The sequence below is a fragment of the Stenella coeruleoalba genome, assembly GCF_951394435.1.
Source record: "Stenella coeruleoalba genome assembly, chromosome: 14".
Taxonomy (NCBI): Eukaryota; Metazoa; Chordata; class Mammalia; order Artiodactyla; family Delphinidae; genus Stenella; species Stenella coeruleoalba.
The window spans coordinates 71,008,547-71,036,372 of NC_137160.1; the positions used below are offsets into that span (position 1 = coordinate 71,008,547).

A 27,826-nucleotide genomic window follows, 5' to 3' on the forward strand; every position below is an offset into this window, starting at 1 on the left:
TTGGTTTTCCATTGATGGCAGGGATATAAAATGCCTTTTTAAGTAAGTTATATAAATTTTTAAGTGAATCAATTCAGAGACAAATACTTAGTAAATCGTAGCACGGATGGTACACAGACATGGAGTGTAAAGTATGAGTGGGTTTTGAAAACTCAGTATGAATAAAAGAATGTAAAATATCTCACTAATAATTTTTATATTGAGTACATGCTGAAATGGTAATATATTGGATATACTGGGTTAAATAAAATGTTATTAATTAATTTCACCCTGATAAAATGACATAGAACCACACACACACACACACAGAGGAGCGGATGCAAAAACTAATGAAATCCTAGGTTGTACTGTACCAATGTTAATGTTCTGTTTTTTTGTTTTTTGGGTTTTTTTTGGCTGCGAGGCCTTTGGGATCTCGGTTCCCTGACCAGGGATCGAACCCAGGGCCCCGGCAGTGAGAGTGCCGAGTCCTTACCACTGGACCGCCAGGGAATTTCCTTAATATGCTGGTTTTGATAATACACTATATATAATAGTTCTATAAGATGTTTCCATTGGGGGAAACAGCGTGATGGGTACCTAGGACCTCTGCATCACAACTTTTGCAACTTGGCATGAACTTAAAATTATGTTAAAATTAAAACTTTAAAAATATTAATTGTGTCTGTTTCTTTTTACTTTTTAAAATGTAACTACTAAAACATTTAAAATTCCATATGTGCTACAGTAATGAAGACAGTATGGTATTACCTGAAGATTACTAATTATAGTGTGGCATTAGATCAAAGGCACAGAATAGAGAATCCAGAAATAGATGCCACTCTATAAGCCCCACTGATTTTTTCTCCTTCACTTTTTTTAAAATTGAGGTATAGTTGATTCACAATATTACGTAAGTTTCAGGTGTACAACACAGTGATTCACAGTTTTTAAAGGTTATACTCCATTCATAGTTATAAAATATTGGCTGTATTCCCTGTGCTGTACAATATATCCTTGTAGCTTATTTATTTTATACATAGTAGTTTGTACCTCTTAATCCCCACCTCTATCTTGCCCCTCCCCTCTTCCCTCTTCCCACTGGTAACAACTAGTTTGTTCCCTATATCTGTGAGTCTCTTTCTTTTTTGTTCCATTCACTAGTTTGCTTTATTTTTTAGATTCCAAGTATAAGTGATATCATACAGTATTGGTCTTTCTCTGCCTGACATTTCACTAAGCATAATACCCTCCAAGTTCATCCATGTTGTTGCAAATGTACTCCAAATGATTTTTCACAAAGGTGCAGAAGCAGTTCAATGGAGGAAGGATAGCCTTTTCAACAAATGGTGCTGAAGCAATTGGACATCCAGAGGCAAAACCCAAACCAAACCAAACCAACAAACAAAAACTCTTGACTTAAATGACACACCATATCCAAAAATGAACTCAAAATGGATCATGGACATTTTAGGAAAAAATAGGAGAAAAACTCTTCAGGATTTGGGGCTGAGCAAAAAATTATTAGACTTGACACCAGAAGTACAATCCCTCAGAGGGAAAATTGATACACTGAACCTCCTCAAAAATCTAAAAATTTGTTCTGCAAAAGACCCTGTTAAGAAGACAAAAAGACAAGGTACAGACTGGGGGAATATATTTGCAAATGACATATATGACAAAGAATTAATATCTAGAGCATAAAAAGAACTCCCAAACTCAACCATAAAAAAATGAAACAATTCAACAAGAAAATGAACAGAAGCCATGATCTGACATTTCACTGAAGATTCACAGATGGCAAGTGAGCACGTGCAAAGATGTTCAGTATCACTAGTCAATTGGGAAACGCAAATTAAAACCACAATGAAATACCATGTACACATTCCTGTAAGTGGCTAACATAAAAACTAGTGATAACACTGGTGAGGATGCAGGTGTGGATCGCTCCTACAGTGCTAGCGGGAAGATAAAATGGTACAGCCACTGCAGAAGTTTGGTGGTTTCTTATAAAACAAAACAAAGTGTGAACTACCATGGGGCCCAGCAACTGCCTTCGAGCATTTATTCCACCTTATGCTCACATGGAAACCTGTATATGAAGGTTCACTGCAGCTTTATTTGTAATCACCAAAAAACTGGAAACAACCTGCCTCTCCATCAACAGGTGGAGTTAAACTGTGGTCCATCCATACTGTGGAACACTACTCAGCCGTATAAAGGAATCAAGAACTGATACGCACAGCAACTTAGATGAGCTGCTACAGATTTACACTGAGCGGAAAAAGTCCATCCCCAAAGGTTATACACTGTACGATTCCATTTCTACAACATTCTTGAAATGACAAAGTTATAGAAACAGAGAATAGATCAGTGGTTGTCAGGGGTTAGGGATGGGAGTGAGTGGGAGGGAGGGAGGTTTGGCTATAAAAGGACACGAGGACCCTAGTAGCACTGGAAATGTTCAGTATGTTGACTGTAGTGGTGATACCCAAACCACACGTGTGATAAAATTGTAGAGAACTAAATAGACACACACACGAGTACAAGTAAAATGGAAAGCCTGATTAAGATTGATATATATATATATATACACACACACATATGTATAAGGATATATTATACAGCACAGGGAATATGGTCAATATTTTATAATAACTATAAATAGAGTATAATCTATAAAAATTTTGAATCACTATGTTGAATACCTGAAACTAATATAATATTGCAGATAAACTATCTCTCAATTAAAAATATATACATATTTATTGTAAACAACAAAAAAGAAACGCAATAAAATATGGACTTTAATGTAAAAGTAAAGATTGATACATTGCCAGTATATCTACGTCAATGTCAATACCCTGGCTGTGATATTATAGTTTTGCAAGAAGTTACCACTGGGGGAAGTTGGATAAAGGATGAGATAGCTCTGCGTTATTTCTTACAAGTGCATGTGAATCTATCACTATCTCAAAATGAAAAAGTTATTCAAAAAAATGACATCTGTGGCGTTTGTTGTGTTTCTATTGGACTGCGCTGCCCCCAAGCTTCCTGACTCCCCAACATCTCCCTGCCCCACCTTGGTCCACCATGGGACCAGAGCTCCCCCAGCCCCACATTACCTGGGTCTTCTTGCTGCCAAAGACCCCACTGCCCATCAGGGGTAACCAACCTCCTTCCTTTCTGTTTCTGTCATCCCAAACTGGTAGTGGCCCAGGAGGAAGGGCCACACGGCTTTGCGGATCTCTGGCTGGATGCCCCCGTAGTAGATGAGACGCAGCAGCTCTCGCTCCTGGTAACTCTGTGGTAGGTGCGGGGAAACAAAGGATTTGCTCAAGAGGAAACCAGGGGATGGACTCTGTGACCCAGCAGTCCCGCTTCTCAGACTTAGCCCTCAGTGATCATGCTGTGAACAAGCAAAGCCACATGAGCCCAGATATCCATCGCGGCATCATACAATAAAGCAAAACCCCAGGAACCCCCATAACTGCCCACCAATGGGGGAATGCTGCATCCCCACGTGGGAATACCACACGGAGAGTAACTGGGCAGCAGGCGCATTTATGAGAACCTACATAAAAGGACGTTCAGTGTATATTGTTAAGTGTAAAAAATAAGATGCAGAATAGGTCGAGGGTGAACCCATTTTTGTAAAAAACAAAAACAAACCCCAAAGGTCAGAATATAATGAATTAACATTTCTACTTAATTTTTAGTCAATTTTGTGTACTGTGCTTATTGGGGAATATTATCTCGGAGTTATTAATCTTGACTCAGCACTAAGAAAATTGTTTTAAAGCGAATTAAACCAAAAAGGAACCATTTCCATCTGATTCTTCGTACACTAATAGCTTTTGTGCACACAAGAATGACTTTAGCAACTGTTTGTTGTACTGTGGAATAGATTTGTCCTCTTTCTTTTTAAAAATTCATTTCCAGGCAAAGGCTTTGCAGATACAATTTGTCAAGCAGTCACGCTGGGGGACCAGAGGGTCCTATCTGTGTGTGTGTGTGTGTGTGTGTGTAAAGTGCCAATGACTGCCAGAAGGTTACCCTGAAGGGAACTAGGGTCCTGTTTCCTCCCACCTCTTTACTTCACATTATAAAATTAAAAGCATGTTTCATTTCTTAACACTAGTCTTAAATGTACCCAACCACAATGGCAAAACCAGCCATTTTGTTCCTGTTAGGAATTTTTATTCATATTGTATTGACAGCCTTGTCAATGCTGTATAAAAATTAGGGAGCTATTTGGGGCTGAGGCTGTGAACGCTTCATCAAAAATCTGTGTTCTCTTCTCCCGGAGTCCATAGCGGGACTCCATTTCCCAGCCTCCCTTGCAGGTAGGTGTGGCCATGAGACTGGGTTCTGGCCAAAAGGATGTAAGAGGAAGTGATGTAATCCATTTTCAAGCCAGGGCTTTGAAGAAGCGGGTGTACTCCCTTCACGCTTTCCATTTCCCCTCTGCTGGCTGGAAGCAGATGACCACAAGGCCCCAGAAGATGGTGGGGCCACAAGACTGAGAGATCCCTGACCCTCTAGAGGGAGGAGAGATGCCCACTCACCAGGAATGTCCACCCAGGACTGTTAAGTGAGCAATAAATACACCTCTATGGTGTCAAGCAACTAAAATAGCAGGGACTATGTGTTACTGCAGTGCAGTCCTCCCTGACACAACGATGCAACCAAGCAGATTGTGAAAGGGTTGGAGGAGTGTTAGATGAAATATATTCATTTTTGACTATTTATTGTTTCAGCCAATTTGTCCTTAGGATACTGCCTCCCAAACTGGGGAGATTGCGAGGAGCATTGGGGGAACTTTCTTTTCTTTTTTTTGGCCACAATACGCAGCCCATGGGATCTTAGTTCCCTGACCAGGCATCGAACCCGGGCCTTTGGCAGTGAAAGCACGGAGTCCTAACCACTGGACTGCCAGGGAATTCCCTGGGGAAGGGGAACTTTCAAACTATAAATTCTTGGGCTCCACTCTTAGAGGTGCTCAATCAGTAAAGCTGGAGCCCCTGGAGTGGAGCCCAGAAGTCTATAAATCTTTCGAATTCCTCAGGAAATGTGCACTCACTCTCACAGACTGCCAGGGATTATGAACACTATAACCTTTCAAGAAAGGTAAGCTGGCATATCTATTTAAATTTAAAATGGACATCAAACAGTTACATTTCTAGGACTCTACCCTCAAAATAAGAGAACTAGTACAGAAAGGTATATGCTTATAAAGATGTTAACTGCAGCACTGTTTGAAATAATTAAAAAAAAAAGAAAAAGGAACAGCCCAGATGTCCATCATTAGAGGAAGATTTGACTAAATTATGGTCCACCCACATATAAGGTGCTAAGGTTCTAACGTGTAATAGTTTACTTAGAGATCTGAAAGATGCCTTTGATATAAAAGTAAGTTGGTCACTTAAAATATGTTACCTCATTAAAAAAATGAGTTTCGGTTTTATCTATATAGACGTATCTGTGGATGTATAAGTACGGGAAATGTATAACAGGGTCTACACCAAACTGATACTATTCATTAATTCAGGGGATCAGAACTAGGGGGGGTGCAGCAGAGAGATCATATTTAAAAACTTTAAAAAAATTCTGTACGCCTGTGTTCTGCATTCTTTGAATTGTTACAGTAAGAAGGCATTCCTCCTGTAACTTAGAAAAACAACTATTTCTGGCAAAAAAAGAAAACCACCCTTCTGCTTGTCCAGGTTTGGGAATCAGCTTGTTTTTCCCACTGAGTCTCCTGGCATCCCCAGATTAATACACAGAATAGCACCTTCCCCCAACGTGGGGAAGCCAGGCTGAGCCAGGTGCTCACCAGCTTGGCCCTCCCCAGGGAGGAGGGACGCAGCTGACGGAGCCACCGCATTTACCCAGCGTGGAGGAAATGGGTATCTCCTCTGAGAGCCTGCACTTGGCAGCAAACCAGTATTTCTTAGAGTGGATTCTGCCTTCCACCATATGTGGTACTTTTCCAACGAAGGTCCCTGTGGCCACATACATTGGAAGGAACGTTCCATATGCTCTCCCACACTCCCCCAATTTCCTGAGCGTGACAAGCATATCAGCATAGCCAAGGCTCTGACAAGTCCTGCAGGATACAGAAAGCTGTTTAAGCTTGTTTCCCAAATTATTTCTCCATGAAACTCTTTTCACACATAAACATTTCCCTTCCAGGAATATTTGTACTCTAATAAGAAAATCTTAGAAATCTATCTCCAGGTGAAATAGCTAATGGTAGAATTCTCAAGCCCTAGGACAAAGATGAGAGAAAAGGGTTTCATGTAGTGGTGGGGTTTCCTTGGTCCAGCTGCCTCCCTCTAACTTAGCTACTCTCATCATTCTAAGTAGCCAACTGGACTGTAAATTCTTCTGGCCGGGAAGTCACAGCACATCATACAGGACCAAGCATACAGCTGATGCTTAATAAATGCTTACTGGCTGACTCATTCTTTACTCCTTCCAGGCAAACATATGTATTTTCCACCCTCCCTGATCCTCATCCCAATGGGCAGAAGCAGGCTGTGGGTGTTGGAACTCTTGAGGAGGGGACCTTCAATTTGTGTATGGAGAACCCAAGGATGTCACAACACCTGAGTCCCCACGCAGGTGGGTCTATTCCTCAGATGATAAGAAGTCCCCCCATAGTCTCTGTCCCCGCAAAGTCTCTGCCCCACGGCAGGCCGAGCCAGGCCAAGCCTTACTGTGCTGTCCTGCAGGTACTGCTCCCAGATCTCGGCCGTCAGCCCGTGTCCAGCATCGCAGGGCAAGTCCGGAGACACGATCATGTGATTGACCAGGGCTGACAGGTGGGTCCTCACAGTGGACAGGTGTCTGCAGTAGGCAAGCCCTACCGGGGAGGAAGGAAAAGTGTCATTGTCCACCATCCAACACCCCCTGCCTTGTCTCACGGAGTCTCCAAAGTACTGTCCTACCCGCAATCTGATTGAACCCTCGTGGCCAGCAAACTGTCGTCATCCTCCTTTTCCAGATAAGGAAGGTGAGGCTCGGAGAGGCAAAGTCACTTGCTGGCTTAACTGCTTAACAGCCCTGTGACCCTGGGGAAGTCATGTCACCTTTCTCAGCCCCAGCACCTCCTCTGCTGGAAACCAAGGCATTTAATTCACAGGCTGGAGGCAGGAAGAGGCCAGTGACTCCACGGGCTTGCTGTGCCCTGGGGTACCTCCAATCCATACCAAGAGAAAGAGAATGGGAGAGAGGGGATGACTCGTTCAAACTGCAGCGGGATAAAGAAGGCCCTGGCCAATCAGTAGCTGCGGAGATGCTGCGGGCACTGGTCTGCTTTCAAAGATGGCCCTGGCCCTTCGAGCAATTCCCACCAACTTGCCCCCCTTCATTTGCTCCACCCTGGGTGCCGGGTCCACAGGAAGCACTCAGCCGGTGCTGGCCTATGTGCGCTTTGACCATGCCCGTTCCTTCTGGCTACCGACCCCCAACTCATCGTCGAGTCCCAGAGAGGACCCTGGACCATCTGGAGCCTGAGGACTCACCCCTACCAACAACAGGGGTAATCATGATGATTACGATGAGGATGATATGATAGCTAACATTTACATAGCACACTCTGTTCCAGGGAGCTGTTCCCAGAGCTTACGTAACTTAGTTTATTCTCACTACAACCCTGTGAAGCAGGCACTCTTACTGCGCCCATCTTATAGGTGGGGAAACTGAGGCACAGTCTGCGTGCGTCACTTGCCCAGGTCACGTTGCTAGGTGTTGAGCTGGGATTTGAATGCAGACTGTCTGGCTCCAGAACCTGGGCTCTCAACCATCATCAGGGAGGAGCCACACCATGTGATGACATCAAGACCCATCTCAACCCCCAACCCTTCTACCAGGAAGCTCTTCCATTGTGGTTCCATAAATACTCACCCAATGCCTTCTTCACACCAGGCCCTGCGTTAGGCACTAGGGATGGGTAGTAACAGAACAGGCAAAAACCTTGATCTTGGGGAGCTCATGCTTTCCCTGTTTCTCCAGGCCGATGCGACCTGCACTGTTTTTTCGCAGGCCCCAGCAGGATATACTAACACTTTCCTAGAATCCCTGAAAATACACACATTGTATCTTCCCCATCTAGGCTGTGAGACAGGGGAAATAAAACCTGCTAAGAATCAAAATAGCAGAGTGGAAAAAACAGAGGCTTTGCCACCAGGCAGGCCTGGGTTTGAGTCCCAGCTCTGTCGCTTATTAGCCGTGTAACCTTGGGCAAGTCACTTTGCCTCTCTGTGCCTCCGTTTCCTCATCTGTTAATTGGAAATAATCAGAGCGCCTGTATTATGAATTTAGTTTTTAAGTTTTGGGGAAGGGATCAGGCCATCTTACTCTTCTGCTTCTGCCTATAGGAGAAGGGGACCGACACTTACTAAGCACCGACTGCATGCAATGCCAGGTGCTAGGGGCTTTATACACGCTTTCCATTCAATCCTGAAAACAAACCCTCTAAGGTGGGCACTGGAGATGCAATGGTGATTAAACCAAACCCCTTCCAGCAAGTGTTCACTGCCTCCCCTTAGGACCAAGGGAGACATTTTATGCCCAATCTGTAAATGAGGAAATTGAGGCTAAGAAAGGTTAATGTAACTTCACCAAAACTAGACACCTAGGAACTAGGAGTCAGGCTCCTTCCCCTGATATTGATGGCATGCAGTAGGCACTGAATAAATGCTCCCTGGAGACCACAATGGCAAATAAGGCCAATACGCACATCCATAGAAAGCTCTGGAAAGAATCTGGTACTTCATATTGTCACAGAGAAGCTTCAAGGGAGCCCTGTAGGAAGGAAGGAAGGGAAAGAAAGACACTTAGTACAGATCCACACATAGCCCAGGTTTGCTGGAGAGGAGCATAACTCGTTATCTCTAGGGAGCAGATTACAACCAGCCAGTCAAGTAGACTGGGGGTGTTACTGTTTCTATCTACACAGCATCACTGCCCCTTCCTCTGCTATCAGCTTGGGAGTTACCTCCTCTCCAACTCTGTCCCTAAGGTTTGGGTAGAGCTGATTCTACCCAGTACATGACTCAGCTTGGAGTCACAGTTATTGGGTCGGGGGTGGGGGGCAGTGCCACATGATCCAACCTGGGCCAATGAAAATCAGCCCTGGAACTTTTGTTGGAACTACTAGAAAACAGACACTCTTTTCTCTGCGTGAGTTCCTAAGCCAGTGGGATGTAGGGCAGCAGCTGCTGGGATCCGTTTTTACTACTGCACAGGAAGGGCCAGCTTGAGAATGAAACCATCATAGACACAAGCAGAGCCAAGAGCCAAAGAAACAGACATCCCTCTGTGGAGCATCTCGATCCAGCCATGCCTGAAGCCACCATACCTCTGGATGTCTCAGTTCTATCAAGAGATTTTCATTTGCACCAGTTTGAAGTGGGTTTCTTTCAGCAGCAGAAAGTGTTTTGACATCTTTTTATTTTTTGATTGGAGTATGGTTGCTTTTCAATGTTGTGTTAGCCTCCACTGCACAACAAAATGAATCAGCCATACATACACAGCCACATGTCCGACTTCTAAAGTGACCCCGCTGAACCAAAGTGGAGCCAGACTGCGATTCGGACTCTGGCTGACTGCAAAGGCGGTAATGCCTCAGAGCTTCTCCTTGCATGGGAATTTGTGGGGGTGGGGGTGGGGGAACTGTTTTGGCTGAAAGAAGGCCTCAGAATTGATGGAGAAAACAGGACTGCTGAAGGTAGCGTTGTGCATTCTTGGAGAAAACAGAGTGGAGGAATATTACACCCGTTAAAAACCCAGCGAGACTGGGAAGGAGGCATGGCTGAAGTCCTCCAGTTATGCACGTGGAGGCATTAAACATTAAAGTCACCCTCTTTGTGCCCTCAGGCTGGTGAGGCTTGGCTTCCTCGGGTTACATAAGGACAGCACCACACTGACAGCTGCCCCACAGTGGCCTTGGCCATCTGCAAGGTGGTGAGTTCCCTATCATTACAGACGTGGAAGCAGATACTATGAGAGGTACTAGGTTAGAGCAGCATTTGTCAATTGTCCATATGCACCGTCATCACAGAATCACTTGGGGTTTCTCCAGCATGTGGATTCCTAGGTCCTGCACAGACCTACTCAGTCACGATCTCCAGTAAGTGGTCCAGGAAGCAGTACGTGATGCCCAAAGTGATTCTGATGCCTATGAAAATGTGAGAATCTCTGGTCATTTCAGTGCTTCTCGAGCTTAAAAGTACACACGCGATCCTGGGACCTTGTCAAATGCAGAATCAGCTTCAGTAGGTCTGGCGTGAAGGACAGAGAATCTGCTCGGGTGATGGTACTGCTGGCGCGGAGACCACACCCTGAAGGCCAGGAAGTAAGTATATGGCTTTATCTGATGCTGGCCCCCATTTACACGCCCATGACTGAAGACTGGACCGCCCACTGGGACAGAGGCCCAGCAAGGAAAAAAGAATTCCATTCTCCCAGGCCAGGCCAGGCGGGGTCAATGGGAAACATGACCAGTCTCAGGAATGGGCTGCGTAGTTCCAAGGAGACAAAGCCCTGTGGGCAAGGAGAGAGGTGATCTGGGGATTTAACTTTATGCAATAAATTAAAAAGCGTCATTTATTGAACATCACCATGTGCCAGGTACACGTGCTGGCCACTTCAAACCAGTATGTGACTTGTCCTTACAACAGCTACATGACGTAAGCATTAGTATCCCCACTTGTTGGAAGAGCAAACTGAGGCATGTTTGGTTGTCATTAAGTAATATTTCCAGCTTCTGCCTTCCAGGAGTGTGGTAGGACACACTTCCTGGTCCCTTGTTGGTGGGGCCAATGAGGTGTGAGTGAAAATGTAAGTGCTGCACTCGGGCTGGAGCATTTAACCACTGGTTAAACCCCATCCAGAGCTCCATTTCCCTCAGTCACCGTGATTCGCAATGTTCAAGATGGTGGTGGCTCCATCTGCCGGGCCCTTTAATGTGGAGAAACCAGAGCCCCCAGCTGACCCAGGATAGACACACAGCATGAATATGCGCGATGGACAATCCTTTATTGTAATAAGCCACTGAGATTTCAGGGTTGTTTGTTACAGCGTCATAATCTTGTTTATGCTGACCGATATATGTAAGGAAGCTCCAACAGCTAGACTTCACATGGCTAGGATTTAACCCAGACATGGACGATTCTATAGCCTATGTTCACTCCTCTGAATACAAGGCAAGGCAAGAAATGGGCATCTGCAAATCTCTGGTAAATCCTTCCGTTCCCTCCAACCACAGTCCAAGCCCCTCATACCTCTCGTGGTTGCAGCCATTGGTTGAGCCACCATCAGCCGAGCCACTCTGTGAACAGGAAGATTTCCGTGGGCTGGGTTGCCATAGGGATGGCAGGTTGCTCACGGAGACATCCATCAGGTCCTGGGGGACTGTGGTGGGTAGAAGGGGCAGAGGAAGAGCCATGGTTAAAAGCCTATGTGGGTCACAGAAACCTCACCCCAAAGCAAGCAGCTCACCCCTAGACCAGCACAGGGATAGGGAAAGACTCTGAATGTCACAGCAGGAGACAGCGACCCCAAACCAGGTCCTTGAGCCCATCCGAGCCAATGAAAGCCACCACCAAGATTTCGGGCCCCCAGCAGATGGGCAGAGCCGATGAACGCTGAAGAGACAGAAGGAGAACAGACAGAAAGAGATCAGAGCCAAGGAAACAGGCCCAATCCCCGAGCAGGAGGCCAAGCCTCACCATGTTGTCATTCAGTTGTCCTCATAGGAGGCTGGCAGGAAGGAAGGGGAGCCTGCTGGGGACGTCTGGGGAAGGCTGATGGCCTCGAGTCCCCAGAGGTAGGTCTCATGGGGAGCTCCTGGTGGTGAGATGTAAGGAAGCCTGACTCAACAGGTGAGGCAGGCCACCCAACAGCAAGGGGACCCAGTGGAGTCCCCACTGATGAGGGTGCCTGCACTGTCCATGGTCCTGGGCCTGTAGCTGCTCTACCAAGAGAGCCTCAAATAGGTTGGCAACCCCCCAGAATCATGTTGAGGGGGCATGTTGAAAAGCCATATGCCTGTATCCCACCCCTGACCTACTGAATTAAAGTAGGTCCTACTATATGCAGGCTGGATCCTGGAGATACAGCCCTTGAGTCCGTGCTTCAAAAACAGTTTTGAGGTAGCAGCCACATTTGAGAACCAAGAGGGCACAAATGGTCTCCTAACTCTTGGACACTGGTGGTTCCCGATCAATTGCTCCCAAGGATATAGCACTTATAGTTTCCCTTACTGTCTTCTTTCCCAGGTCCATGGAAACCTCAGCATCTGCAATGCTGCAGAACAAACACACCGGTGACCCAGGCATTAGAATTTCTACAGTTAATTTCCTGGTCTCTTGGTGCAAAAAAGTTGTTTTCTCTGGGACAGGGCTTGGTAAATATTTTCTGTAAAGGGCCAGGTAGAAAATATTTTAGGGTTTGCAAGCCACTATCATAACCACTTGACTCTGCTGCTGTAATGCAAAAGCAGCCAAAAACAAAAGGCAAACAAATGAGCACGGGTATGTTCTAATAAAACTTCCTTTGTGGACACTATAATGTGAATTTCATATCATTTTCACATGTCACAAAATATTATTCTTCTTTTGATTTTTTTTCGATTTTAAAAAATGTAAACACCATTCTTAGTTCATGAGCTATACAGAATGAGACTGGATTTGGCTCGTGGGCCATAGTCTGCCAAACCCTGCTTTAGGAAATTAAGAGGGGTACTCATTCGCCCCATGAGCCATGCCTCCTCAAGGATGACTGGTAATACCTGGCCTCTTCCCTTGGGCTCTAAGGAGAGGGGGAGCTGTGGATCTGGCCCCCCTAGTCGCCACAGATCCGTAGCTGACAGCGTCTGCCCCCACCCACTGACAGAATAGAAAGCTGCCTACAGAATGAGGTTCTTGAGGCCACCAAAAGTGGCTTGTTGCCCTACTCCTCCCCATAGACTCACCAATGAGCTGGACGAGAAAGACCAGTAGGCCCCTGTAAAATGTTCTAGAAAAAGTCCCAGTTCTCAGCCAATCTCAGGGAAGCACTTATCAGTTTCACGCAGATGTGGCAAGCATGCCTCCACCCCCAGCCTCTCACACCCTGCAGACATCATCAATGGATCCCTCTGCTACAGAACCCTCAACACTCCAAGCTGCGTCCTGCAGCACGGAGGTAGGACAGTGTGAGGGCATCAATATTTCTCCTGCCTCCACCTCCCCCGGGACCAAGACTCAAATGACAACATGGCAGAGGTGGCTGGCACCCAGCCCCAGGGGTGGGGAGAGCCCAGACATTACTGGGGGGCTGCGGCTTCTGGCTTGATGTGGGGAGGGTGGTGTCCCATTTGGTCTGCGCCCACCGACTGCCCCTGGCCACCACTAACGCGGACCGTCCCGCAGGAACCACCATCCAGGCAGGGCCCACGGAGACAGGGGAAGTGCCACCCACAGCACTGGAAGCAACTTAAGAGGCAAAATAAAAAGCCCTGGTGAAATGGAAGGTCTGCGGTGACAGGAACACTGAAAAGGCGAGAAGAACCAATTCCCTGGGCCTTGAAACCTTCCCCTGTCCTGTTCCACTTAGTTCCCATGGATTGTGTTTGATCAGAGGAAGAAAGAATGCTGTTACCTATAAAGTGCCTACTCTGTGCTCGGTGCACATCCCCTACTATATGCAGGGGATTGCCTTATCCCTAACGACCCTGTAAGGGATGCATTTTTTTTTCCTATTTTGCAGAAGAGAAAAGTGAGGCTCAGAATGGTAACATAACTTACTCAAAGCCTCACCTTTTTGAATAAAGGCCCCCCTTCTCTTCCCACTAAGAAGAGCTGTCACTTCCCGAGCTCAAGTCCTATCATTATCCCCTTTTACAGATTAGAAGACTGAGGCACAGAGAGTTCAAGCAGCATGCCCAAGACTACTCAGCTAATAAGTGGTGGAGCCGGGATTCCAACCTAGAGGATCAGACCCCGAGATCCTATTCATACTCTCAGCTGTTTTCCTACTGGCTGTTGTCTCCCCAAACCATCCTTGCCCTAGACCAGCGGTTCTCAACTGGGGTGATGTTGGCCTCCCAAGGGACACTTGGTGATGTCTGGAGACATTCTGTCCGTGACTTGGGAGTTAGCTAGATGTTACTAGCATCTAGGGGGTAGGGATGCAGCTCAACATCCTATATAACATATAAGACTCTTCCCTCCTCCACCCACAAACAGTTATTCAGCCCAAAATGTCAACAGTGCCAAGGCTGAGAAACCCTGCACTGGGCAGGTGCTGTCCAATACAAATCCAATGTGAGGTACAAGCATAATTTAAAATTTCCTAGTAGCCACACTAAAAGGGTAAGAAGAAACAGATGAAATCAATCAGCAATATGTGCTGTTTAACCCAATAAACTCCAAACGTTATCTTTTTTTTTTTTTTTGGCCGCATGGCGTGGCACGTGGGATCTTAGTTCCCCGACCATTGTTGACCAGGGATCGAACTCGCACCCCCTGCAGTGGAAGTGCAGAGTCTTAACCACTGGACCGCCAGGGAAGTCCCACCAAATGTTATCATTTTCACACAGAATCAATATAAAATAATTAATGAGATATTTTACATTCTTTTTCTTGGTACAAAATCTTCAAAATCCAGTGTGCATCGTACACTTACAATTTGGACTAGCCCCATTTCAAGTGCTCAGGACCATATGCGGCTCACACCTCCCATACCAGACAGTACAGAGACTGTCTTGGCGACAGAGGGGTCTGGAAATGCCCTTCTCTGACTGTGAACCCACCTAAATGCTTGAGAACTTGTCTTTGCCTCCTCTGTGCACAAGAAGCAGGCACAGAACCAGGTGGTGGAGACAGGGGTGAGAAGACACGGAAAGGGAGTTTAGAACCATCTGTGGCCACATCTTTCCTCCCACAGGGGAAAACTCTTCTCTTATCATTTAAGGCAGGCATCTGTATACTTTTTCTGCAAAAGGCCAGCCAGTAAATATTTTTGGCTTTGTGGGCCATGTGGTCTCTGCCCCAACTAGTCAACTCTGCGGCTGTGGCTTTTCAAGCAGCCACAGACCATATGTAAATGGATGGGTGTGGCCGTGTTCCAATAAAACTTTATTTACAAAAACAAGCAGTGGGCTGAATTTGGCCCACAAGAAGGGGTTTGCTGATTTCAGATTTAGGCACTTCCTCAGAAAGAACTTTACAGACCTTACAGATGAAAATCATAACATGACTGTTTTGTAAACTCTGTGACGCTCAGGGTCCTGAGAAAATCAACCAAGCATGGGGGTCACCATTTCCATGTGGGCTGAACCTGACCTTGAGGATGAAGGGAGTGAAACCACAATGCCCTCCCCTACCCTCCCATCAAAACAATCTGCATGGAGTGGATGTAAGAAGCACAAGCTCTGGAGCCAGACCATGTGGGTTCAAATGCCAGCCATGCCAAGGATTAGCTGGGCAATCCTGGACCAGTTTTTTAACCTTTCTGTGCCTCAGTTTCCTCCTTTGAACAAGGGGGGATGGTGATGACAGTGGTACCTGCCTTGGAGGGCTGTGGTGAGGATTAAGTGAATTAAGACATGGAGAGAGCACAGAAGTGGGCTCGGCACACAGTGTCACTTAGTACATGAGACCCACCGTTGCTCACAGGGCATCTGCCATATTAGGTGTGTGATGTATCATTGAGCTGACTTCTAAGAATATGATCCCGGGCGGGGACTGCTGTTATCCCAGTTCTACAGATGAGGAAATGAGGCCTGGAGAGGGCCAGTCACTTGGCCACACTGCAGTGGCAGACTTGAAAGTAGTAATGTGTTCTTTTCTCTAAACCAGCAGTTCTCATCCGGGGGCAATTTGGCCCCCAGAGGACACTTAGCAGTGTCTGGAGACATTTCTGGTTGTCACAACGTGGTGCTGGCGGTGGGGGCAGATTTACTACTTGGCACCTAGTGAGTGGAGACCAGGCATGCTGCTCAACACCCTACAGTGCACAGGACAGCCCCCAACCACAAAGAATTACTCCAGCCGAAATGTCAGTGGTGCTAAGATTGAGAAGCCCTGTTCTAAATACACTGTCTTGGTTGGGGTTTCCTTGAAGGCAGACAAGGATTCAAGTGCAAGTTGGGAGATGTTCCCAAGAAGCACAGGTAGGGGACAAGTGAAAGGACACAGGAGGGGAAGGGCGAAGAGGGTAACAAGCTGGTCACTGCATCAGTTACCATCATGGGCACCTGGCGCTTGATCTCGTGGGGGACCTCCAGACATGTGCAGACACACATTTCAGAGTGTTCTCACCTGAGGGGTGAGGAAGCTGGGGCATTTATACACCAGCTCCTACCGGACACTGGCGGAGGGCTGCTCCAGGGAGGCACTGATTGTAATCCACCCCACCCACCCACCAGGGCAGAAGGAACCCTGGTGGCTGGAGACACTAAGGCTGGCAGCTGGCAGTGGAGCTGCCTGCACAGAGGGTGTGGGTGGGTGCAGCTAGCATCTGTTGCCCTGGCACGTGCAGGGCCACAACAGGCTAACGTGGATATTCCCCAAATAAGTAAGACGTTCAGCACCCAGCCTGGCTCCCAGCAAGAGCCTACAAATTGTTTGTTGGATGAGGCCCTGTGGAGAGAGCTGCCTGGGAAGGCAGCCACAGGGCACTGGCCTCTCTGATAAATCAGCTCTCTGTGGGGGGCGGAGGGGGGCGGGGGCGTGCGCCATGTGAGCCATAGTACCGCAGAGAGGCTAGGATGGCTTCAGCCCCTGATCCTGGGCAGGAACGGATATGGCAATACACGTCAGGACGCTCCATGGCTCTTAAAGACACAGGAACATGAGGCTTTGCTCCTAACTGAATACACGTGAAAACACAGGCTAACCCAAGCAACATAAGACCTTACCACCAAGCCTGCCCACGTCCCAGCTCCGACAGCAGTGGACGTGAACTGGAGCGTTAAGCAGCCTGGCACGATTAGACCCACCTAGCCAGGGAGGGTGTCTGCTTTCAAAAGAGCCTCTCACTGCCCAGCGTGGTCACTTAAGCAAAGGGAATCTCAGAGCCATTATCCATCAAATGGGAACAGGGCTGCAGAGGGTTAAATATTTAAAATAAGGTTTATAGAAAGAGCCTATAACTTATTATTGATTTGTTTAACAGACATCCACACAGTGCTTAACAAATGTCAGGCCTCCTTCTGAGAACTTTTCAAATATTAATTCATTTCATCGTCACCACAGCCCTCTGGTAATGAAGATCTTCATAGCAACAGTTCCCATTCACTAAGCATCTACTTCATGGCAGTCACCATGCAAACTGTAGGACACATGTTTTAATCTTGTGTGCCAGTGCCCAGGGCTTCCCTTCCCCTCTGCTGGCTTTTATTTATTTATTTGTTTGTTTATTTATTTATGGCCGTGCTGCGCGGCTTGCTTGATCTTAGTTCCCCAACTAGGGATTGAACCTGTGCCCTCAGCAGTGAAAATGCAGAGTCCTAACCACTGGACCACCAGGAAATTCCCCCCCTCTGCTGTCTTGACAACCATTTATTGAGGGCCTACTGTATGCGAGGCCTCATTCTATGGGCATTACATTGACCAGCTTATTATCTCATTGAATCCTTACAACAATACATTGAAGTAAAATAATAATAACAACATAATAGCATGTGAATGTTCTTTCTGTGCCAAGTGCTTTATCTCATTTGATCCTCGCAAGAGTCCCATGAAATAGGTGCTATGAATAGGTCCCCATTTTACAGATGAGGAAACCAAGGCACAGAGGGGTGAAGTGACTTGCCCAAGTGCAACCAGGATTCCAGAGCCCATATCACTGCTGCTACCCCATGCCACCTTGTGCCCATGGACATCTTTATTAGCTAAGTAGAGAGTGCTTATTTGTTTTCATTTGGGGAAAATCAAGGCTGCCAAGACCCCAACTTCCTGATTCCAGGTCCCCCTGCTGGCCCCAGAATCCACATCTCTTGTCCTCTAGTTCCACATGGCTGAAGTCAACTTCAGGACCAGCTAACAGGTGGATCCCTGGGCCCAGGGCCAGGGCAGCTTACCGAATTCGGACTGCATGCCAGGGTAGATGATCCTGAACACGTAATCCGTGGCCTCCTCATCTTCCTTGTCTGAAGACGTGGACTCGGACGAACCCTGAGGGCTTCGCTTGCGCAGTTTGGGAAATACTTTGCCCTGAAAGAACAAATCCCAGTGCGTGGTCCCTGGGACTCACCTGTCTCCACAACCTGCACAGCCCGAGGGTCTCTGCGGGGCATGCAAGCGCCTATGCAGCCACATAAGGGCCCATGGGCAAGAACAGCCAGCCACTCCCCATGGCTTACCCCTACCCCAGCCTCCCTGGGGCTCCCACGATCACTCACCTTCCCCCGCTGAGACCAGAGTGGCGGGTCCAGCTGCCCGTGAGGGAGGAGCCCATTCTCCAGGCACGAGAGGAACTGCAGGAGGTGACCTCCCTTGGGGAAGCGGAAGGGCGGCCTCTGGATCCCGTCCTGGCTGACCAACACCACTGTCCCACCGCTGTCCACTGCCACCGCGACCCGGCCAGAGGAGACCCAGCAGGAAGTCACTATGAGACATGGTGATGGGCCCCCGCCCAGGCATGCCCAGCCAGACCCAGCGGTCCTGCTCTAAGGCTCTGGGAAAGGTCTGGGCAGAAGCTCAGGGGCAGCTGTCACCTCCTCTGAGTCCCCCTCATCCCACCCACCAAGGTCATCAACTGGGGAACTACAGGACAAGGTCAAGAAGAAGGTGCTTGGCCTCCCTGCATTCACCCACCAAAGGAAAAAGGTACCCCCAAACACCCTATGCCCCTCAAACACACTCTACAAATTGACCTGACCTATTTTTGTATGGAGGCTTTCAGACAGACCCATTTTTAGGGCAGTAATTGACTCTTTTTTTTTTTAAATTTATTTATGTATTCATTTATTTTAGTAATTGACTCTTGCTAGCATGTATTAAGCATTTACTGTATACATGCATAGCACGTTAAAGGCACTGTCTTATTGTAATATTCAAAAGAGCACTATGAGGCATATTTATTACTGCCTATTTTGCATATGATAAAACTGAGGCTCAGAGAGGTTATGTAACTTGCCCAAGGTCACACAGCTGGTGAGTGGCAGGACCTGGATCTGAACCCACGTCTGTCTCATTAAATAATTTAAATCACTGTGTTTTGTGTCTTGGTGATGTACAGATTCCTTTCTTAATAAAGCAAGATGGCCCTCTGCTTGTTCAGAATATACCTTCCTTGAGCTATAAAGGAGAACTCTAGCTATAAATCTTTGATTTTCAGAACACTGACTTTGGAGGGACAAAGGCCTGGGTTTGAGACCAGACTGGGGAGCTTAGGACGTATATCAATGTGCCACGCTGCTTCCTCACCTCTAAAATGGGAATGATGGAGCCCCTACCGCTGGGTTGTTGCAACGATTAGATAACAAGCATGTGAATAGTGAGAACTGTGCCTGATACATGGGTTTAATGCTGAGCCCTTAACAAATGCCATTTGATCCTCACAGCAACCCCATGAACAGACGCTGTTATGATTTCCATTTTACAGATGGGGAAACTGAGGCTCAGAGAGGTGAAGTCACTTGTCTGAGGTTGCACAGGTAATAAGTGGGTGGGGCAGGCAGGGGGTCCAGGAGGAACACACCCCAGCCCCATGCTCACCCTCAGTCCCTACCTTGCTGGTGGCAATGCAGGTAGACAATCTCCTCCAGGCGGATGGTCATGGCATAGTCCCAGTAGACGCTAGAAGGGGAGAGAGGGTCAAGCTTGCAGGATGTCTGCCCAACTCGCCATGGGGAAGCCCAATCCATGGGCTCCTCCACTCTCCTCACCAGGACCACCTATCCCCAACATCCATGTCTCAGTCTTCCCAGACTCTATCTCCCCTTCTTCTGGTTCCAGTACCCCAATTTTCCAAGGAATCCCCCCTACACACACATTTCTTTAACCCCAGTCCATGTGGCTAAGGCTGCTCTCTCCTACCCTCCCCCACCTCAAGGACTCCAGGAATGGGCACCTGACCCTGGTGGCTTGGCCACTCAGTATATGACACTGTTCCAGCCACTGTGAGTGGTTCACAGATTGCCCCATGATGCAAGCAGAGCCAATGAGACTCAATTATTGGATTTATGTTAGAAATCTCTGGGAAGGAGATGCTCCTTTCTGCTAGGAGAGTAGTGGTTAGGAGATAGAACTCTGGAGATGTAGAGGGCCATGGCAAGAAAAAGCCTGCCTGTGAATGCAGTCAACAGTTGGGAAAGTAGAGCCAAGAGATGGAAAGAGTTCAGGTCCTCATTTGAGTCCCTGGATCCAGCCATGCCTGAAGCCACCACCCTGGATTTTTCAGTTCATGTGAGCCAATGATTAAGGCAGTTTGAGTTTGGTTTTCTGTCACCAGCATCTAAGATAAGAGTATTGACCAACTCCAGGCCACCATGTGGTTAGAACAGCCACTCAACAGCCTTAACTGCACAGGTCTCAGCAGGGTGACTTGAAGGCTTCCATGAACCTCATTTTCCTCCTCTATAAAACGGGGCTCATAATAATATCTACTGCATCGTGTTGCTGTGAGGATTAAATGGAATCACATATTTGAAGGGCTTAACACAGTGGTGATGCATGAAAAGGTACTTGGTGAACAGTCCCTGTGATGATTTACTTAAGGTTTTCCATTTCCAGCTCAATGCCTACTGCTGTCTTGAAACAGATTGCCCTTCCCCTCAGAACACAGTGGACAGTGGGGGCCACAGGAGTGCACTGTTCAAGTTTCCTTCAGATCTTGCTGTGGGGAGCAGAGTGACCAACCAACAGCTTCAGAGGCCGCCCCTGTGGATCCACCACATCTGTGCTAAGGTCATGCTTCACTTGAGCTGCTTTTAGTCAGGACTGAGCACGTGGGGGTGACAGTGTAGGTCTATTCTTGTGGGCTGGGAGACTCCTCCAATGGTCAACTTTAGCCCAGGGATCCCCTACTGATCTGGCCAAATGTTCTTAGAACTGCACTGTGTCCGAGATTCTTCTTGGCCAGTCTTCCTTCCTTTCCCCATCCCTTCCCAGTAATGAGAACAGCTTCTCGGTCTGCCCGCCTCGTCCTGCTCCTCACTTTGATCCTTTGCAGGTTCTTCCCCCATTACATCTCTTCTGCACGTCTACTCCTGTCTTGGTGTCTGCTTCTTGGAGGACACTAACACAGGCGTCAAGGTCAGGCAGGGTTTAAATCCCACTCCTGCCACCTACGTGGAGCCAGTCTTTCCCCGTCTCTGGGCCTCAGTTTCCTCTGATGTGAAGCAAGGAAGTTGGAATATATGCTCTCCGAGGGTCCTTCCTGCACAGGTCTATACCAGAATCAGTCTCGCCAGGATCCATGGAGTGACTGTCCTTGGACGATGGTCAAGTATACAAGCGTTTTTCTGAGAAGCAGCCTCTTCCGAGCCCCTCACAAGGCGAGTCTCAGTGAGGAGTTCCTTCCCAGGGCTTCCACACCAGGCTCATCACACAGGGCTGCAATTGTCTGTTTTCTCCTCTGTCTCTCCAAGAGGTGCTGTGGGGGCCACAGGAGTGCCCCCAGTTCCTGGAGAGGGACTGGGCTTTTTGTTCACTTCTGCAAAATGCTTAAAGAATGTTCATAATGAATGGTAAATGCTGGATCCTGGAATGCCCAGGAAACAAGGCAACTCTCCAATTACCACCAGACACCAGCAAGGAGGATCTCTGTGGCCACAGGTCCTTTGGATCCACCTAAATTAACACCAACAAACCCCATGACCGGGATGCCTTTCCAGCTGCCAGGCTTCCTGCTAAGGGCTTTATATGCATTTTCTTATTGACTCTTCCCTGTATGTCTCTTCAGAGGTTCCATTACCACATCCCCACTTTACAGATGAACAAACTGAGGCTCAGGGAGGTGAAGTTGATTATCCAACTGGGAAGGAACAAGAGTTGAGTTTCTGTTTTCGTTTTACATGTTCTAACGGCTTCTAGAGTGGAATTTCTGGGTCATATAGCAAGGGTATGTTATAAGAAACTTCCAAACTTGTTTGTAAAGTGGTTGGACCATCAGCAGTGTATGAGGGTTCCAGCTGTTCCACATGGCAGGGCTGAGATTTGAGCCAAGTCTGGGCTGACTCCAGAGACCAAATATCCACCTTTCTGGTGGTATTTCCCCTCAAACATCAGGAAACCCAGCTGGGGAGTCATGATCCTGGCTGTGTAAGAGGGAAGTCTGGCTGGGAAAAGAGGAAAGAGGTCCTGAACCTCCTCCTCCTTATCGTCATTGTCCCTTGATCCCCAGAGGGATGCTGGAGCCCCTGGGTTCCCCCCTTTCCCATGCCAACATGCACATTTCTGACCCCTGGCTGTTTTTATTCCAGTGAACCTCAGTTCCAGGCAAGGATAACAAGATAGATGGGGGTTCAGAGCCCAGGGCTGGGGAAGTTCCCAACCCCATTAGCAGTGACCTTTGACGTGCAGATTCAGCTGGAACTAAATATTGAAGCACTTATGATATGCCTGTCCACAGAGGAAAAGATGATGCAGAAACAGGCAGAAACAGAGTCCCCGATGATTTGAGCTGGAGGGAAGGTGCTTGGCAACCATTTGGTCTAATGTCTTTCCCAAAACATTAACATCAAAAGTTTCCTGCCCACACAATCCTGGGCTTAGGTCCAACCAACAAACAGAGTCCTTGTGTTGTTGAAAGCTTTGATGTTTGGTGGAAGACACGTCAATGTTTAGGAACCCCTGCAGACCCTTGGGGAACCCTTCATGTTTTGGAGAGCTCATCCTGTCCACCCACCTCATTTGATAGGAGAGGGAAGCTGAGGCCCAGAAAGGGGGAGTGATGTACCCCAGGTCATCCAGTGAGGTGAGGACCGAGCAAGGACTTGTTCCCATCACATCCATTTGTTCATTGCTTATTCGTTGTCTCCTTCAGTACAATGTAAATACAGTGTAAGCTCTGAAAGATCGATTTTCCTCTCCTTTTACGCATCTGTTCTCTCTCTTGGACCAAGCACAGTGTCTAGCACACGGTAGGTACTCAGTTAACATTTGATGAATGAATCCAGGTCCCCTGACTTCCCTGCTTTGCTTCATAATTATTTGATATCTAAAGGGCGAGACAGTCGGAACACAAGTCGTAACAGATTTATTACGATTTTGTAAATGCTAAGAAGGAGATTCAGGGGACCTCCGTGGGACCTGAACTCAGCTGGGAGGTCAGGGAAGGCCTGATATAGAGATTTCAGATGAACAAGCTGATATAAGGTTCAAGGGCAAGAGCATTTGCTCGGCTCCCACACTGCTCCTCCCAGAAGGTGTTGCCATCAGAAACTCAGGAGTCTGGCTGGAGCTGAATTACGTGGCCCAGCTGAGGACTGACTGCACCTCCCAATGACCGTCTCTGAGGACAGACGGTAACCCTTGCCCAGGAAGTGATCAGCTTAGAGAATGATATTAATCACACCAAAGCCTGGCGTTAATCACACCGAGGCTTAACACTACACAGAATACAGTGATAGTGCTCTGGTCACGGCTCTTGGAAAGAGTTCTTCTTTTTTATATATAAATATATATATTTATACTTACAAATATGTATATATATTTATAGATGAAATCCTATAATTTCATGATGTTTGTTTGCTACTGCAGGACAATATGAAAGGCAGAGGGGATGATGGGATGGCTGTTAGGGCTGCATCATGGGTACCTGAGTTCTATTTTTATGTTAGAAATTCCTCATAATCAAAAGTTCTGAAGAAATCGAGAACATGTATAATAATAATAATAGAGCCCGATGTGGGCTCAGAGCAGCAAAACCCATCATCCCTCCTCCCCACCGGCAGCCAAGACTCCCCCAGCAGAAATCACCGGGCGGGCTGCACCTCTGCATGGCGGCTTCCCTGTGTTTTTCCTAAACTTTCCCTAATTGCGCTGGAACACAGGGGATCGCAGGCAGGGAATCCCTGGTCCCCGGGTCTCTTTGAAGTGTGACTCCAAGGCCTTTGCTGGGTCTTATAACTCGCAGGGTATTACAGGAGATACAGACCTGGACCAGATGCTCACAACCAACACCTCTGGCCTTCCTTTTGCATTGAGTGATGGGTAAGGTGGCAGGAGATTGGGGAGTATTTGCCATTTGCGGGCTTACGAGATCTTTGTTACGATTTCTCTCTCCGGGTGGTGTTTGCCCAGGGCACTGCCTAATACCTATATCCTAAGATTCTTCCAGTCAGTTCCCAGATCCTCCTGAGTTACCCACAAGGCCACAGCTGCAGGGAGGCTGGACCAAGTGGCCATAACAACCAGACGGAGCAGGGGCAGAGGCGGGGCACAAGGGACAGGGCACAAACATCCCTGCGCCGAGGGGAAGGGAGGCTCCCAGCACCCTACCTCTTCTCGTAGTCCAGGTCCCCCACAGACCCGTTCATCAGCTGGTTGGGCGTCCACTTCAAGGTCATGACGTCAGCTGTCTGGTGCAGGGACAGATACCCCGGCACAGCCTCCATGTCATCCCTCTGCAGAGACAGCAGGACTCAGGCCTGATCATAGCGCTGGCATCACAGTGGACACGGGCCCTGGCCCATGTGACTCAAGGGCACACAACCAGAACCAAGAGGTTGGCTCATTCCCTCCACGGCCATGTCCATCTGGAAGACTCCGAGCCTCCCTCCAGATGGCTGTGCTAAGCCAACCACCACGACGGGTTTGGTTCTACGGAGTCCAGCTGTGAAGGCCGCCCACCCCACCCTTTCATGTGGCTCAGGAGCCCTGATGCAAGGGTGGAGTCGGGGGGGAATCTTTAGAACCAGGAAGGGGGCTCTGTCCTCTCAATAACACCCTTTCCAAAACGGAAGGCATGTATCTGCCATCACTGTGTCCAGTCTTAAGGGAGAAAGAGATGGCAGCCGAGTTCTGTTCCACAGATATTGCCCAGAACGCCCTCCCCAAATACCCTCTCCATACTCCCCGCCCAGGAGCCCCATCCTCTGCCTTCCCAATATGCCTGCAGGGCTTCTCACCTGCTCTGCTCTATCCCAAGTGGGGTTTGGCGGAGGGGGCTGTCTCCAAGCCTCACACATGAGAGGCAGCCCTCCTCCCCCCAGATTCACCCCACAACATGTGGAGACAGACAACTAACATTTACTGAGCACCGAGGGTGTACCGAGCATGGCTCCACTCCATAAATATCTCAACCACACATGCCAGCAACCCTGGGAGGAAGCATCTTTGCCGTATTTCATCGATTCTAAGATACACAATTTTTTTTCACATTTTAGTGCACCTGAAACGGTGCATAGCAGGTTCAGTACAAATGAGTGAACTAAATGAGTGAGTGATTACAACAGAGAATGATAGATAGACAGCTGGCTGGACAGATGGATGGACAGATGAACTGGAAAACAAATGGACAAGTGCAGACATGGATTGATGATGGGTAGATGGATGGATTAATAGATGAATATAATTATGGGTGGATGGATGGAGGTAACGATGGGTAGATGAATGGATGGATGTAATAATGGGTAGATGGCTGTATGGACGTAATGATGGGTAGATGGATGGATGAATGAATGGGTGGTTGGGTGGATATAAATACAGGCCGATGGATAAAGAAATAGTGATGGATGCATGGATAGAGTGATGGGTGAATACAGAGACTGGAAGAGAGGAGACTGGCTGGGTGGGTGGAGACTTTGACAGATGGATGAATAGATGGGTGAATGGGTGGATGGATGGATAGATGAGCAACCAGGAGCCAGAGGGAACTCCTCCTCTACAACCTGCAGCCAGACCCCCAGTGGAAGAACTGGGCCCAAGATGAACTCTCACCGGCTGAACCAGAACGTTGTTCTTGCCATAGAGCAGGGTGGCCCGGGAGTTCTGGTGCAGGGACTCTACGTAGTCACGGGCGGAGAGGGACGGCCGGTCATCCATGCTGCTGCTCGAATGCCTTTTCTGGATCTGGCAATGTGCGGGGAGGTGGCAGATGAGGTCTGGAGTGACCACCAAGGCCCCGGTCCACTCCCCACCTCCACACCAAGTCCAGAACTCAGCCAGACTCCCTCCCAGTGCCCCACCGTCCACCCCACTCACGCAGAGGGCCGGACGCTTGGTGGGCGAGTCCTGTCGCAGGTGCAAGCTGTGGATGCGGTGCCTCTGGACAAGCTCGTCAGCTGAGGGGTCCGTCCAGAAGTGATCGGAAGTCTTCATCTTGGTGTACTCCAGGGCACAGGGCCCTACTGTGGAGCAGACAGGGGCTGGGAAGCCATCTCCCTGGAAAGTCCTCCCTCCCTTCTACCACCAGATGGACCACTTATTTCACCATCTCTCCCCTCCAGGCAGCTAGCATGACCCAGGGTCCTGCTAAAGAGAAACCAGCACAAGACCCTGAAAGCAAGAGGCAGGGAGCAGTTTTGAAGGGAGAGGCTGGAGGGAGGCGAGAGAGGCCCTTAGGAGGTGCCCCCTGGAGCTGAGACCAGAGATCCAGAGGAAGCTCAGAGCACTGGACCACTTACCCAACAAAGATGCAAGGATGGGGCCATCCACGGGGTCCATCAGGAGGGCTTCCTTCTCGTAATACTTACTAGCAAGAGAGGAAAGGACATGCAGGGTTGTATGGTGACCAGCGGAGGGTGCACAATCAACTACAACCTGAAGGTTAAGAGCAGACTGGGTTCAATGCCTCTCTGGTCACCCAGTACCTCTGTGAGCCTCAGCTGCCCCATCTGTAAAATGGGGATAATAATAATATGTCTCATAGGGCTGCCAAAGGACGTTTGAGAGAGACAACAGATGTAAGGCACTTAACACAGTGCTTGGCTATAACTGCTTAATACATGGCTTATTAATAATACATTATTATTAATGATGAGAGTAACAGGAAAAATCATTAGAAGGCTGCCGAGGCCTGGCTGTTCTGCTTCTCTTGCATCTTCCATTTCAAACATGAAGTCACTTAGAGGCTCAGATGATGTCTGCCCTTCCAATATTATTGAGGCAAACATATGCTTTTTAGCTGTGGTGTGTCCTCAAAAGCTGTAATCATAGGCCTTCCTGTCTGGAAAACTAAAGCAGATGACGCTGGCCTGACACGCTCAAAAATGCCTCCGGCCTCTGACTCTCCAAAATAACATGCAATGTTGTCAATACGTTCGTGCTGTTTTGTTTTTTGAGTTGTTGTGCACTGGTTTCCAATTCTTTGCAAACTCATACAATCTAGAAACTAACAGAACTTCAGAATTGGAAAGGACCTTGTTCTGACCTCCTGAGGGATCTCAGGCCCAGAGAAGGTAAGTGACTTGCTGGAGGCCACACAGCAGGTGGATGCAGCCTACACCCAGCAAGCTTAGCTCTTCTTCCCTTCCTACAACAGAGGGTGAAGAACACAGGATCTGGAGTCGGACTGAGTGGGAGCCCAGCTCGGCCACTCCCTCCCTCGCTGTGTGTCCCTGGGCAGGTGACTACCTTCTCTAAGCTTCGTTCGGTGCCCTCAGCTGTAAAGTGGGAAGAATGACAGAACTCACCCACTTGCGGATGCTGGGAGGAGCAAATGTCCAACTGCATGTATTAAGTCCCAACACCGTGAAGTTCTCACTAAATGTGGCAATATCATTGTAATTTTACCCCAAAGAAATCTTCAATCAACCATAAAATTGACTGAGGCAGAATGACACATCCTGGACATGCTCAACATCAAGTTTATACATTTTGGTGTCAGATCTGAAGCTAATACTTTGAGACACTTTCCAGTCCACCACTCATATTCTATTCCAAAAATCAGCACAGTTATGTGA

The 27,826-nt window shown here is 48.0% G+C and overlaps 1 protein-coding gene across 3 annotated transcripts in view; it reads right to left on the reverse strand.

Annotated features, from left to right (window-relative positions):
* SGSM1 (small G protein signaling modulator 1) overlaps window positions 1-27,826 on the reverse strand; it is a 78,277-nt gene that overhangs the window by 20,892 nt on the left and 29,559 nt on the right. For all 3 annotated transcript variants that reach the window (XM_079943157.1, XM_079943158.1, XM_079943159.1), the window contains 11 exons: window positions 26,549-26,616; window positions 26,127-26,272; window positions 25,863-25,994; window positions 24,423-24,547; window positions 19,708-19,775; window positions 18,377-18,540; window positions 18,056-18,188; window positions 11,271-11,400; window positions 8,726-8,790; window positions 6,702-6,847; window positions 3,155-3,283 (listed from right to left, as the gene is read on the reverse strand). In XM_079943157.1, coding sequence (XP_079799283.1) covers window positions 3,155-3,283; window positions 6,702-6,847; window positions 8,726-8,790; window positions 11,271-11,400; window positions 18,056-18,188; window positions 18,377-18,540; window positions 19,708-19,775; window positions 24,423-24,547; window positions 25,863-25,994; window positions 26,127-26,272; window positions 26,549-26,616 — 1,306 coding nt within the window. The remainder of the gene's footprint in view (window positions 1-3,154; window positions 3,284-6,701; window positions 6,848-8,725; window positions 8,791-11,270; window positions 11,401-18,055; window positions 18,189-18,376; window positions 18,541-19,707; window positions 19,776-24,422; window positions 24,548-25,862; window positions 25,995-26,126; window positions 26,273-26,548; window positions 26,617-27,826) is intronic.